The following is a 12,851-nucleotide window of genomic DNA, read 5'->3' on the forward strand; positions in this document are numbered from 1 at the left end:
TCCTCTGCCTTGGCTTCCCTGTCCCTGGCAGCCGCTGCAGCTCCCGCATCACGCAGACATGACTGTCGGTCGTGTGTTCTCCAAGGAGCTCACCCGGGACGGTCTCGTCCATCCGCTGAGCCTCTGGGAAAGGCAAGCACAGGGGTCTCAGCAGGAGGGACCGTGCTGCGGCCCCAGGGCCAGGCAGAAGGATTTGGGAGCCCGGTTTTCCCCAGCCACTCTCCCCCGCCCGACGGGCAGTTCCTCGGGGACATCGCTCAGCCCTGCACAGCCCTCGATCCCCGCACATCCCTCAGCCCCGCACGTCCTCCGATCCGGTACGGTTCTCGTGCTCCGAGCGTTCCTTGCACATCCATCAGCGCTGCCACATTCCTCAGCCCCGGCGCATCCCTCGACCCCGCCAGCCCCGACCCCGGCGCGCCCCGAGACCCTCCCGGACCCCGCAGGGGTCGCTCCCTCCCCGCGCCCGGGAGACCCCCGGGGGACGGCCCGGGCTGGGCGGCAGAGGGCCCCGAGGGGACGGGGAGGGGCGGGCACGGGGACCGGAGCGCCCCACCGCCGCGCCCGCCTCCTCCCCGCCGCGGCGGGCGAAGCTCCGCCCGGCTCCCGGGGCCCGCAGGCGGCCGGCGCCCACCCCGCGGCGGGCGCCCGGACTATGAGGAGCGGGACCGGGCGGGGGGCGGCGGCAGCGGCGGCGGCAGCGGCCCCGGTGCGGCGGGAGCGGGAGCGGGGACGCCGCCGCCGCCGGCCGGGTCATGCCCGTGCGCCCGGGGCGGCGGGGCTGCGGGCTGCGGCGGGATGGGCGCGCTCCGGGCCGGTGCCCTCGCCTTCCTCCTCCTCCTCCTCCTCGGCTGCCTCCTGCCCCGGCGCGGCCCGCTCAGGTGAGCGCACGGCGCGGGTGCTCGGTGCTGCGCGGGGCTGCGGGACCGCTGCTCTCCGAGCCGCTCCCCGGCGCCCGGACCCCATCCCCCGGGAGCCGCGAGTCCCCTCCGGCGCCCGGCTATCACCCCTCTCGGAGACAGATCTCTCCTGCGGGACCCGGGCATCCCCTTTCAGAGCCGGCACCCTTATCCCGACCCCCAGTCCGGAGCTGTCTCCGCGGCCTGATGCCCCGGACAGAACGCTCCCAGCCCCTGGCTGGACCTCCCGCAGATCCGGCCTCGCTCCTCATTCTCTAGGACCCTGACCCAGCACCCCGGGGGAACCAGCAACCTTCCCCCTCCAGCCCACCACCGCACACAGCCAGACCCTGCCTGTCCCCAGCAGCCCCTGAGGGTCTCGCCACCATGGGAGAAAGGGCGAGCTGAGCCAGGTGACAGCTCAGACAGCTCCTTCTCCGGTGCTGCAAAGCCCCTGAGATGTCCAGATCCTCTCCTGGATCACGGTGTTTGGGGGGAGGAGAGCTCAGGACAGACCCTGACCCAGACCCCAGATCAGTCAGGACAGTGGATGGGTGCCCCAGGTCCCATGGGTGCAGGAACAAGTCTTGGCCCACTTGGGTAGAAAATCTAAAGCTCTCAGGTCCCTTTTTCCATCTCTGTCCACCTTGGATGTTATCTGGGACAAGATGGGATGCGGGGGAGACTGGCTCAGGAAGGGAGGGGTTGGGGGCTGCAGGACTTCTGGGCTGAGCCTGATCCCAGTCCACCTCCCACCACTCGGCCAGTCCGGCTGGAGCAGCACGGGGGGATTTGCAACATTTATGACAGGGAGGGGTAAAACAGAATTGCTTCACGTGCAGGAGCTGCTTGTCTCAGGGCAGCGTTTTTAGGCAGACGTCAGCGTTTTCCAGCCCTAGCACCCACTGGCTCCACAGAGGTGCAGAGTTCCAGGGCCCTGGGTCGGAGCAGAGGCCCCAGGGCAGGCAGTGCCTCAAGTGGGGAGCTGCAGGCAGGCAAGGGCTGCGTTCCAGCACGGCCCTGCCAGGGATGCTGCGAGAAGTGGCTGCACTCTGGGCATTTTGGCATCCCCCACGCAGGTCTGAGCACCCCCGGGCTGCAGATCCATTGTGGCTCAGCCAGTTATCTGAGCCTCTTCAAGGAGCCACCTGCCAAGGGAGCCCGGGAGCCCTTGGCATGTGCTCCAGGGGAGAACCCTCACCATCCTCTCCAGCTGAGGGGGACATGGTTCACGGCTGTGTGGTAGGCACAACCTCACTTAACTCCTCAGCCTGGCCTCTTGCAGCCCTTCTTAAGGCGCCACACCTTGCTCGTGCAGCTTCAGGTGGAGAATTTCTCCCAATGTTTTGCTCTTGATCAGGATGAATCTCAGGTACTCTCTGCTGCCCTTCAACTAAAGGAAATCCTTCCTACTGGAACATTTTGGTTGTGGCCATTTCTAGCTGGTCAGGCTGCCCATAAAACCCTCCAGGATGAATTTCAACCCCTTGAAGAGACGTAGGAAGAAGGACCATGGGGTTCCCAGCATCATTCTCTTCTTGTAATGATGGGGTTGTAGCTCCAAGCAGGAGTGAGATTCACCTGGGCACAGACCTGGTAGAGTTATAAGGCATCATGCCGCAGCACCAGCAGCATGCTCAAAGCTCCTTTTGTGTCCAGAGATCTCTGGCTAATTCCTCTCCATCACAGCCACATGCCTGGCAATGTGGTGAGTGAACATCTCTCGCATTGTTCCTTGAAATTATCATTTTAGACTGACGGGAGGAGAGAAGCTGGCAGGCTAAGATGCATTCACAAAAATATCCCCTCCAGAGTCAGTTTAAATAAATCTCCATCGTCATTCAGAGCACCGTGTGGGAGAGCTCATCACCATGGCTGGTGTGGAGGTGGGCTTTGCTGCTCCTCTCCTGCCACATCTCCTTGGCCCCTGGCAGACGGGTGTCAGAACCCGCCTGTGCTCCGGACACTCGTCACTCAGGCAGGGCCGCTGTGTCCCCCAGCCCCCCCAAGCCGTGAGTCCATGACGGGCAGTGGGTGATTGTCTGCTCAGCAACTCAGGCTGGAGCTGCAGGTGAAACCTGAGGAGGAGCTTCCCTGCTTTCCCCTCCAGCACAGGTTGTGCCCCGTCCCCACCACAGCCCCTTAGCCAGGAGGCACTGGCCCCTGATCCCAAGGGATGTGGTGGAGCAAGGACAGGCAAAATGGGCATGTGACACTCAGGCTGTTGCAGGTGAGGGGAAAAGCCACCAGGATCCCAGCAGAAGGAAGGGGTCCCCCCACCATGCTGACCGGGCACAGGAGTGGATGCAGCACAGGCACAGCCGCCTGCCCTGGCAGCTGAGGGTCCCCACGGGATGCCAAAATGTGCCCGCAGACCGCTGGTGCCAGCAGGGAGCAGCTGACCTGCCTCCTCTGCCCCCCAGGCTGGTCTCAGGGCGGGAGGAGATTAAAGCTGGTTCCCGAAGCTCACCTCAGCCCATGTCACCCTCTGATTTCCTGGACAAGCTTATGGGACGGACCTCAGGGTATGATGCCCGCATTCGACCCAACTTCAAAGGTAAGAGGGAAGATTTGAGGGTTCAAACCTGGCAGATCCATGCTTATGGCTGCCCAAACCCAGGGGCTTTGGGGCAGGACCCTGCCCCACATCCCTGTCCCAAGAGCCTCCCCAGGGCTGCTCCTGCCAGCACGGTGTGCTCTGTGCTTTGCCTGGCAGCGCGGGCGGCTGCGGTGCCTGCGGGGTGTGCTGGGGTTCAGCCCCACAGCCCGGGGGTGCCCCAGCATGGGGGATGTGCGGGTCAGAGCCGGTGCCCCGTGTGTGCCCACACGTGTCCCAGCAGCAAGAGCAGGCTTCACGCTCTTTTCCAGGTCCGCCCGTCAATGTGACGTGCAACATCTTCATCAACAGCTTTGGCTCCGTCACCGAGACCACCATGGTGAGGGTTTTGCCAGCCTCTCCCAGTGCCTCGGGGCTGGCAGCGGCTGTGCCGGGGAGCGTGTGAGTCCCAGTGCCCATGCTGTGCTTGCTGTGACCCCTTCTCTGGAGCTACCCCTGGCACCATGGTGGGGACATGCAAAGCCATAGGACGTGGCCGTGGCTTTTCTGGGGTCAGCTAACACAGGCTTGGCTGTGTGGGTCACATTCCCTGTGCCTGAGCTGGAAGAAAGAGCCCCCCAAAGGGTCACAGTGGGGCAGATGGATGTAACCCCCTGCCATCCTGAATCTCCTTGGGTGCATGAGGAATGCTCAGAGGAAGTCCCAGGGCAAAAATGTCCTATCTGTGCTTCTGCAAAAGCTTTAATATTATCAACAGCCCACAGAGCCATGTGCAGAACGCTGCAGGCAGCAGTTACTGGTCTTCCACCTCCTCCTCCTTCTCTCAGCTGCTGTGGCCTTGGCTTTTTAATTTCCCCTGGCTGCCAACAGCATGGGAAGGCTCCTGAGCTGCCCCTGCTCCATTCATTATTAGTGGCAGGCACACAGCAGCAGCAGGGCAACTCAGCCTCAGTGGAGGCAGCCCCTTCCACTTCCTCCTGCTCACAGCTGAGGGGGTGCCTCTGTCCCAGGACTACCGGGTGAACGTGTTCCTGCGGCAGCAGTGGAACGACCCCCGCCTGGCTTACCGGGAGTACCCCGACGACTCCCTCGACCTCGACCCCTCCATGCTCGACTCCATCTGGAAGCCAGACTTGTTCTTTGCCAATGAGAAAGGGGCCAATTTCCACGAGGTCACCACCGACAACAAGCTCCTGCGCATCTTCAAGAATGGCAATGTGCTCTACAGCATTAGGTAGAACCTTCCCCTCTGGTGCAGTACCTGAGTGGGGAGGCAAAGCTTTCCTCTTGCCTTCTCTGTGGCAAATTTCCCCACAGACAGCCTCAGCTCCAACAACTCCTTCCTTTCCTCTGCCTCCTCCAGGCTGACACTGATCCTGTCCTGCCCCATGGACCTCAAGAACTTTCCCATGGACATCCAGACATGCACCATGCAGCTGGAGAGTTGTGAGTACCTCGAGGGGTTCAAGCTGTGCTTCATTTCCCTCTCCCCATCCCATCTTCTCCCATTCCATGCCATCCCAAAAGCTGGCAGCTCACTTGTTCTGAGGGACATAAGCAGGAAAAAGCAGTTGTTCAGGGGGGGTTGAATAGGGTACATGTCCCCATCCCATGGCTCCCTACATCCCCTCCAGTTGGCTACACTATGAACGACCTCATCTTCGAGTGGCTGGAGGAGCAGGAGGCTGTGCAGGTGGCAGAGGGCTTGACACTCCCACAGTTCATCCTGAGGGATGAGAAGGACCTGGGCTATTGCACCAAGTACTACAACACAGGTGAGCACCCCAGGGACCTGCTGCCACCCCCTCACCATGGCCCAGGGGTCCCTCTCGCCCACTGGGGCCGTCTTTCCCTGCAGGCAAGTTCACCTGCATCGAGGTGAAGTTCCACCTGGAGAGGCAGATGGGTTACTACCTGATCCAGATGTACATCCCCAGCCTACTCATTGTCATCCTCTCCTGGGTCTCCTTCTGGATCAACATGGATGCGGCGCCAGCCCGGGTGGGCCTGGGCATCACCACGGTGCTCACCATGACCACGCAGAGCGCCGGCTCCCGCGCCTCCCTGCCCAAGGTCAGTGCTGGGCAGCCCCCGCAGTGCCCAGGGGCAGCCTGTCCCTGGCAATGGCTTTGGAGCTCATCAGCTGGGGCACCGCACACGCTGAGGGGAAACACTGGCTGCTCTGGCCCGTGCACCCAGGCCGAGAGGGCTCCCATGCTTCCTGGCAGCGGGATGAAGCTCTCGGGGGGGGGGGGGCAGTGGGTCCCTGAGCCCCCTGTCACCCCGGCAGGTGTCCTACGTGAAGGCCATTGACATCTGGATGGCCGTGTGCCTGCTCTTCGTCTTCGCCGCCTTGCTGGAGTACGCCGCCGTCAACTTTGTCTCCCGCCAGCACAAGGAGTTCATGCGCCTGCGCCGCCGCCAGCGCCGGCAGAGGATGGTGAGTCCACCCCCTCTCATGACATCTGCTCGTCCTCAGCCCCCGAGGGGACACCCCAGGGCTGCAGGGACAGCTTCTCAGCAGCCCCCAGGGCAGGGCTGCGTTCCATTGCCCCAGATGGCTCCTCGGCAGCCCAGGGACCCACAGGCACTGCAGCACAGTGCTAAGCACCCACGGGCGCTTCAGACTCTGCTTTGGGTGCTGTCCTTCTGCTGAGACATCCTCAGGCTCTGCTTCCTGTAAAAATGCAGAAAAGTAAACAGTGAGGATGGGGGAAACCAGCCTTTCCCCTTACCTGCAGCCCCAAAGCTGGGCTCCTTAGCGGTGACAGGGACTCACTGCTGTGTCAGGGAGGGATTTGGTGGCACCCAGGGACAGGTCTGGGCTGCAGACGGGAGCGCAGCAGGATCTGGAGAGGCAGGATCCCTCACTCATGGAAACAGTCCTCCCCTCTGTCAGCCTATCAACACAAGGCCTGCAAGAACCTTGGGGTAGGCATGTGGCTGGCCCACACTCATTTTCCTACCATAAACAATCTGTGAGGCACCAGATCTCTGTGGAAAACATGAGTACACACACACAGACACACACACACACACACAGACACACACAAACACACACACACACACACACAGGCTCACAGCGTCCCGTGCAACCAAATCCCTTTGGCACGTGCTGAAGACAGATCCCAGTGCCAGGGCACACTGGGGGGCTTGCTCCCCCCCCCACAGAGCCCCCATCTCCCCAGCATCCCCATCCTGGCACCCAGAGCCGCTGCCCCGGGGCCGGGGTAGAGCCCTCGGTCACCCGCTGTCCTGTTTCTGTTTGGTGCACACTGCTGGATGCCAAAAGGGCCTGAGCAGCGGCACGGCCAGCCTGGAGTCCCTGCGGCAGCTGAGCAGCCGGCACAGCAGCGAGCACACCTACGCGACGCTCTCGCAGCTCTCCAGCTCCCGGGTAAAGCACGACCCTCCGGCAGCCCCCCGTGCTTCCCCAGCCAGCCTCACCCTCCCCTCCCCAGAGGAGCCCCCAGGAGCCAGCCCTGGGCTCCAAAGGGCCTGTGGAAGAAGCAGGCCAGCGATTCGCACAGAGCACGTGCCCGTAGGATGTAGCTGCCGATGCCTGGGCTCAAAAGTGTTGACAGAGGGATGGGGATGGAGCAGATTTCCCTGTGGACACCCCCACTCCATGCCTGGGGTTCCCCTCCTGTAAAGCAGCACCGGCACAGCCCCCTTTGCTGAGGGTGAGTGGTGCTGAGGCTGACCCATGGCTGCTCCCGGGCTGCTGCCCAGCTCCCCAGCCATGCCCACGCCTCTGGCAGGGTGAGGGCTCTGCCTCCCTGCAGGCAGGTTCCAGGCACTCCCAGCTGCCTGCAGTCACTCCAGCACAGGCAGCTGCTCAGGGCACACGAGCACTTTGCAGCTTGAGGCTCAGGGAGAAGTGTGGGGCAGGGCAAGCTCCCAGGATGTTGGGGAGATGCAGGGGGTCAACCACAGCTCCAGGAAGGAGATCAGACCTGGTCACCCTCACCTACTCTACACCATCATCAGCCCTTGGATGCCAGGAGAGGAATCTTGGCACCCTGCCTGTCACGGATGACTCCTGGAGATAACACCCACCCAGCCAGGGCAGGGATGGGGAGGCTCTGTCCAACCCAAGGACCATCTGCTGGCTTAGAACAGACCAAAGTGCAGCTGCCCTGGGGTGGAGGTGCTGCTGGCACGGCACTGGATGCAGCCAGGAGCACCTCGGGGTGCTGCTCAGTCAGAGATGGGAGCAGAGCCCTGCTACACGCTACACGCAGCTCCTGTGCCCGAGAAAGCAAAGCCCAGGTTTCACAGCCTGAGGCAAATCCCTCCCACAGATCATCCAAATCCAGGCTCAGGAACAGGCTGGGCCTGCTGGCTCCCCGGGCTGGGGGAGTAGCTGCTGGTCTCCAGAGCACACAGAGCACCCAGGTCCCCCGTCCAGAGTGGCTGCAGGCTCTCAGCCTGAGGCAGAGAAATAAAACTGCACTGCAAATGAGAACTAACCTCAGCAATCTGCTGCTCCTCCTACTGTAAAATCTTGCTTAGCCTGTGGATTGCTGAGTTAAATAAAGATGCTAGGGTACAAACTCTGCATGAGAGCCCCTGTGCCAGCTGAGTGCCTGCAGGGGCTGACCTCAGCAAGCAGCCTCTGTGTCCTGGAGGGCAGTGCCAGCCAGAGATGCTGTTTGGGGTCCTAAACAGCACCCGGACACAAAGTGAGGCACTGACCTGCAGCAGGCTTTGGAAGAAAGGACACACCACAACCAGATACAGCACCAGCAAAGGCAGAGGGGAGCTGAGCCACAGAGACCAAAAGAGTCCAGGGGCTCAGCAAAAAGCCAGATGTGCAGCCTGTGCTTGCACATGCCCATCCTTCATCAAATCTTTGCACACATAACCCTCTCCAAAGCTAAAACAAGGCAGGTGGCTAACAGTGCACAGCTGTTGATGGGGATGAGTGCAGGCACTGCTGGCCAGCCCCTGAGGCACCCAGTCGGTGTCCTGAACAATGGCAGTGGGCTGCAGCCAGACTCTCATGGCAGTTTTGCAGCCTTGATTGTGAACATGCAACTCCATGGGCACGTTGCCCTCTCTGCAGCCTCTGCCAGCAAGGGGAGAGAGAGGGTGAGCAAGGGCAGAGAGACCAGCAAGGAATCCAGCTCTCTCAGCCTCCTTCCTCTGCTGCACCAGGAATCTCTGCCAAGCAGCCGTGGGGAGAAATGAGGGCCTGGGTTCTTGGAGGGATGGGGTGCCCTGCAAGCCCTGGTGGTAGCCAGGTGCCTGCATCCCTGCCCTGCTCTGCCCCAGCAAGCTGCCTGTCCCCTCCTATTCACCATCACAGTCACCCCTCCACCCCACAATAACACAGCACACTCACAGCAGTGCCTGCACACCTCAGCTCCCTGCACCAAACGCATCCTGCACCCCTGTGTTCCCCCTCCCACCAGCTCAGCTCCCATCCCTCTGGCTGCCAGAGCCAGGCTTCCCAAGCCCCAGAGCGGAGCCGGGAGGAAGCTGGGGGGATGTGTGTCAGGCTGCCAGGGTCGGGCTGCCTTTGGATGCACCCTGAAACACGTGCTGGATGAAAGGCAGGGGCTCGGTGCTCACCCCGTACCCTGTGCACAGCACTGCCAGCCCCGTGCTCCTGCCTGCATGGCCGGGCTCTCTGAGAGAGTGCCCAGCCCGGCACGGGCACTCTCACCAGCACCACAGGGTGCGCGGGACGTGCAGCCTCAGCCCTGCAGCACCAGCACCCGCGGGTGCCCTGGCTGACGGCCTTTCCCTTTGCCAGGAGGAAGAGCTCAGCCGCGAGAGCCGCTTCTACCTGCGAGGCTACGGGCTGGGCCCCTGCCTGCAGCCAAAGGAGGGGGCTGGGGAGGGCCCCGGCGTGTACAGCCCCCCGGCAGCCGCCGCCCTGCTGCGGGAAGGGGAGAGCCTCCGCAGGCGCTACATGGACCGCGCCAAGCGCATCGACACCGTCTCCCGAGCCGTCTTCCCCTTCACCTTCCTGGTCTTCAATATCTTCTACTGGGTCGTTTACAAAGTGCTGCGCTCAGAGGACATCCACTTGGTGCCCTGAGGCTGGAAAAGTAGGACTGGCTCTTGGTGTGACCCCCACAGTGTGCCCAGGTGCCACAAGCTCAGCCAGAACTACATTCCCCTCTGTCCCGGAGCGGTGGCACAGCTGGGCTAGGCCCCAGAGCCTGGACATGCGGCAGTCCCCGTGCCCCACTGGATTCTGTGGCACAAAGTAGGGGGATCAACAATCACAGGTCCCCATGGTCAACTGCAGAGAGGGACCCCTCCTGCTTCCTGCATGGTGTCACCCCCAGGTACCCCGGGATGCTGTGCTGTCAGGGCACAGGGAAACAGCTACTCCCCAGGAATGCTGTGCTGCTGGGGGAAGCCCTGGGTATCCGGGGGCACAGGAGAGCCCTGGGTACTTTGGCATAGCCAGTGGCCAGAAAACAGCACCTTCCAGAAAAATACCCTCCCCCTCTCCACACCCACCCTGTTAGGCTGCTGTTTCTCCAGCCTGCATCACTGAGCTGTGGGCCCCAAGCAGCCAGGGATTAGGCTGCAGTCCTCTCCTCTGGCCTGGAGCTTGGTTGCAGGTAAGAGCAGGCAGCACCCTTGCCTGCACCTGGACTGTACGGGGTGCTGGCTACAGCCCCACAGCCCCCTGCCCAGCAGTGGACAGGGCCCCTGCAGCCCCAGCCAGCTCCAGTGCATAGCTAAGCGGCAGGTCAGGGATGCTGCACTCCCTGCAGGGCTCAGAACTGCCCGTGATGCCCAGGGCTGCAGGCAGGACTGTGGCAGGGACAGTGGGCAGGAGGCTCTGTTTGCTCCAAGGAAAGGCCAGCCCTGAGGCAGGCAGCAGGAAGCTCAGTGCTACTGAAAGGGCCCAGATGGCCACTGCAGCTGCAGATGGGAGTCACTTGGCACTGGGGAGAAGGCACTGCATTATCAGCAGGGTAGGACTCACACTTCCACTCACTCTTCCAAGGGAGATCTTTTGGGATGAAAGCAGTGGGGAAAGCTTGACCAGTCCTTTTGGAGGAGTAGTGAGTGGTGGCATCCCCAGACAGCTGCATTCCCACAGCACCACAGAGCAGAAGAGAGATGGAGGTGAAAATTGCCCCATTCCTCAGCCCAGCATCCGGGTGCAGCATCCCCTGCACAGGTTCATCCCTAATATTCCTCCACTGAAGTGCAGAGCAACTGGAACCCCGACAGGACAAGCTCAGCAAGGCTTCCAGCCCTCCAGACCTGGATACCCTCCATGCTTTGCAGGAAATAAAAGCAGCAGGTGATGCTTAAGTCCTTCTGAGAGGAGTGTGGTGATGCTCTCCTTTCCCTCTGCCCACAGTCAGCCTGGAGGAGGTTGCAGCCCAGCAGGCCATGGGTGCAGAGAGGGCCCAGAGCCTTCCAGGCAGGGCAGGATGGAAATAGGATTCAGCCCTTTCCTTGAAGCCTGTGGTGCCCCCATTGTCACAGCAAGTGCTCCAGTGACCCACCTGCCACGGCAGAGGGACATGGGCAGGAGGCCAGCACTGCCTTCTGAAGCCAGAGCCAGGCAGACACCCCTGCTGTGATCTCTGGCCTGGCTCCTCAGGCACCACTCATCACCCTCCTCCTCGTGGGACTGACTGGCAGCATCGTCCTCTGAGCCACCTGAGCCCCACAGAGTGCTCAGCCACATGCACCCATTTCACAGATGGGGCAAGCAGAGAACTGGCCCCAGGCCACCCCATGAGGGGACTGAGGGACCCACAAGGACAGGCTGAGCCAGCTCCATCCCATTGCCAGCACTGTGCATGCCTCCCCTGCCGTGGGGCTCCCCATGGGGCCCCACCGTGTGTCCAGGTCAGACTTGCTTTTGGGGAGGCTCCATTTGGAGGCACCCTCAGCTCCCCCAGCACCCGAGGCAGTGCCAGCCAGGGAGGTAGCAGTGTCTGAGCAGCACCCACAGGCACTGGGCAGCCACACCAACCTCCAGCAGTGGTGGGTTTTTAAACAGCATCGATCTTCCTACACAAATAAAGCTTTCTGGTATTTTCGGCACTGTGTGCTGTGGATTTGTTTCTGCCAAGAACATTGCAGCCAGCTCCCACTCACAGCATGGGGAGGGGACAAAGACTGCCCTGTGGGGGCAGGAGCCCTGACCCACCACTATACCTATGTAGAGATCATTACTGCTCCACGGGTGATTTTTCAGACATAACTGGTGACTGTCACATTTAACTCCCACATGGGAGATGCCAGGAGTGCTGGGCAGGAGCCCCCTGCAAGCCCTCAGCCCCAAACATCATCACATTTTCTCCCCACCCAGCTCTGTGGGGTGCTCCCCAGCCCTTTTCACCCATCCAGGCTTGCCCAGGGGACAGGACCCCAGAGGAGGCAGAGGTGGGGCTGGGGGGGTTCCAGCTCTGCGGTGGAGCTCAGACACCCGAGCATGTGCAGCATCCCAAGGGCAAAGCTCCCAGTGTGGCCCCTCAGCCCCTTCATTGCAGCTCGCTGGGCAGGCGCCAGCCTTACAGAGCTGCCAGCTGTCCTGGGGGGCTTACGCCAGCCCTGCAGTGCCACCCGGGGCCGGGGCTTTTGTCCCCAGCTGGTGCAGGGGTGGGCAGAGCCCGCAGCTGAGGGCTGAGCACCCAAGCAAACATCAATCTCCCTCTGTGCTCCCGGCCAAGTCTCACAGACCAGCTCTGTTGGTACCTCGCAGCCCCATCGCCTGCCCAGCCCCACCGAGAGCCTCCTGAGGCAGCGAGGAGAGAAAGCAAGCTGCACCCACACTGGCTTGGTGCCGGCCTTGTTCTTTAGATGGGATAAATGAAGCTTCCCCGGGGTCTTGCTGCTGTCCCCAACCCAAACTGAGAGACAACGCAGCCAAGGGGAGAGCTGTGAGGTATTTCACACCAGTACGGTGTCCCCAGCTCTTTCACTCCCTGCTCTGGAGTCAGGACATCACATCTGGGCACTTAGTGTCTGCTGGAGACAAACACTGCAGTCAGCCCTGAGCCATTCAGCTCCAGGAACCAGCACATTACAAAAAAAAAAAAGAAAAATGTAAAAACCAACACATCCCTCCCAAGCCAAAGCCCCCAGGTCCCAGGGCTCACAGCGAGGCAGGGAGCTCATTTCTGGCATCACATTTGAAAAGGCATAAGGGTAGCACCATGGCTCTGCAGGTACTTGTGGCTCGGGTGTCCCTGGGGGCAGTTTCAGAGTGGGGAGCAGCACTCAGACCCTGCCCTTGGTCCTCCCAGTAGCCCAGTTTGAACAGGGAGTCACTGGGACACCCTTTGTGCCACTGCCCTCCAGCACAAAGCTCCAGTGGGTCCCTCACATCTCAGAGATCAGGGTTCTGAGCCCCATGTCCTCTCACAGCATGGCCAGGGACCAGCCCAGGTGGCTCAGTCCCT

General features: G+C 61.7%; 1 protein-coding gene across 2 annotated transcripts; it reads left to right on the forward strand.

Moving 5' to 3' along the window:
• Window positions 1–750: 750 nt before the first annotated feature.
• Window positions 751–11,490, forward strand: LOC110472637 (glycine receptor alpha 4). 2 transcript variants are annotated; one of them, XM_021534491.2, is made up of 10 exons: window positions 751–881; window positions 3,323–3,456; window positions 3,768–3,835; window positions 4,467–4,690; window positions 4,820–4,902; window positions 5,091–5,231; window positions 5,315–5,529; window positions 5,747–5,896; window positions 6,749–6,853; window positions 9,218–11,490. In XM_021534491.2, exons 1-10 carry the CDS (start codon window positions 799–801, stop codon window positions 9,503–9,505), a joined length of 1,491 nt encoding a protein of 496 aa, XP_021390166.1. In that variant the 5' UTR covers window positions 751–798; the 3' UTR covers window positions 9,506–11,490. The 2 variants fall into 2 exon arrangements, with proteins under 2 accessions (XP_021390166.1, XP_021390168.1); XM_021534493.2 differs by lacking the exon at window positions 6,749–6,853.
• The last annotated feature ends 1,361 nt before the right edge of the window (window positions 11,491–12,851 follow it).

This window comes from Lonchura striata, chromosome 14 (genome assembly GCF_046129695.1).
Source record: "Lonchura striata isolate bLonStr1 chromosome 14, bLonStr1.mat, whole genome shotgun sequence".
Classification (NCBI taxonomy): Eukaryota; Metazoa; Chordata; class Aves; order Passeriformes; family Estrildidae; genus Lonchura; species Lonchura striata.

Coding starts and splice junctions, on each gene's coding strand:
- LOC110472637 (XM_021534491.2), top strand. CDS start 799: ATGGGCGCGCTCCGGGCCGGTGCCCTCGCCTTCCTCCTCCTCCTCCTC. Junction 5,232..5,314: donor CACCAAGTACTACAACACAG/GTGAGCACCCCA, acceptor CTTTCCCTGCAG/GCAAGTTCACCTGCATCGAG. Junction 5,530..5,746: donor CCCGCGCCTCCCTGCCCAAG/GTCAGTGCTGGG, acceptor TCACCCCGGCAG/GTGTCCTACGTGAAGGCCAT.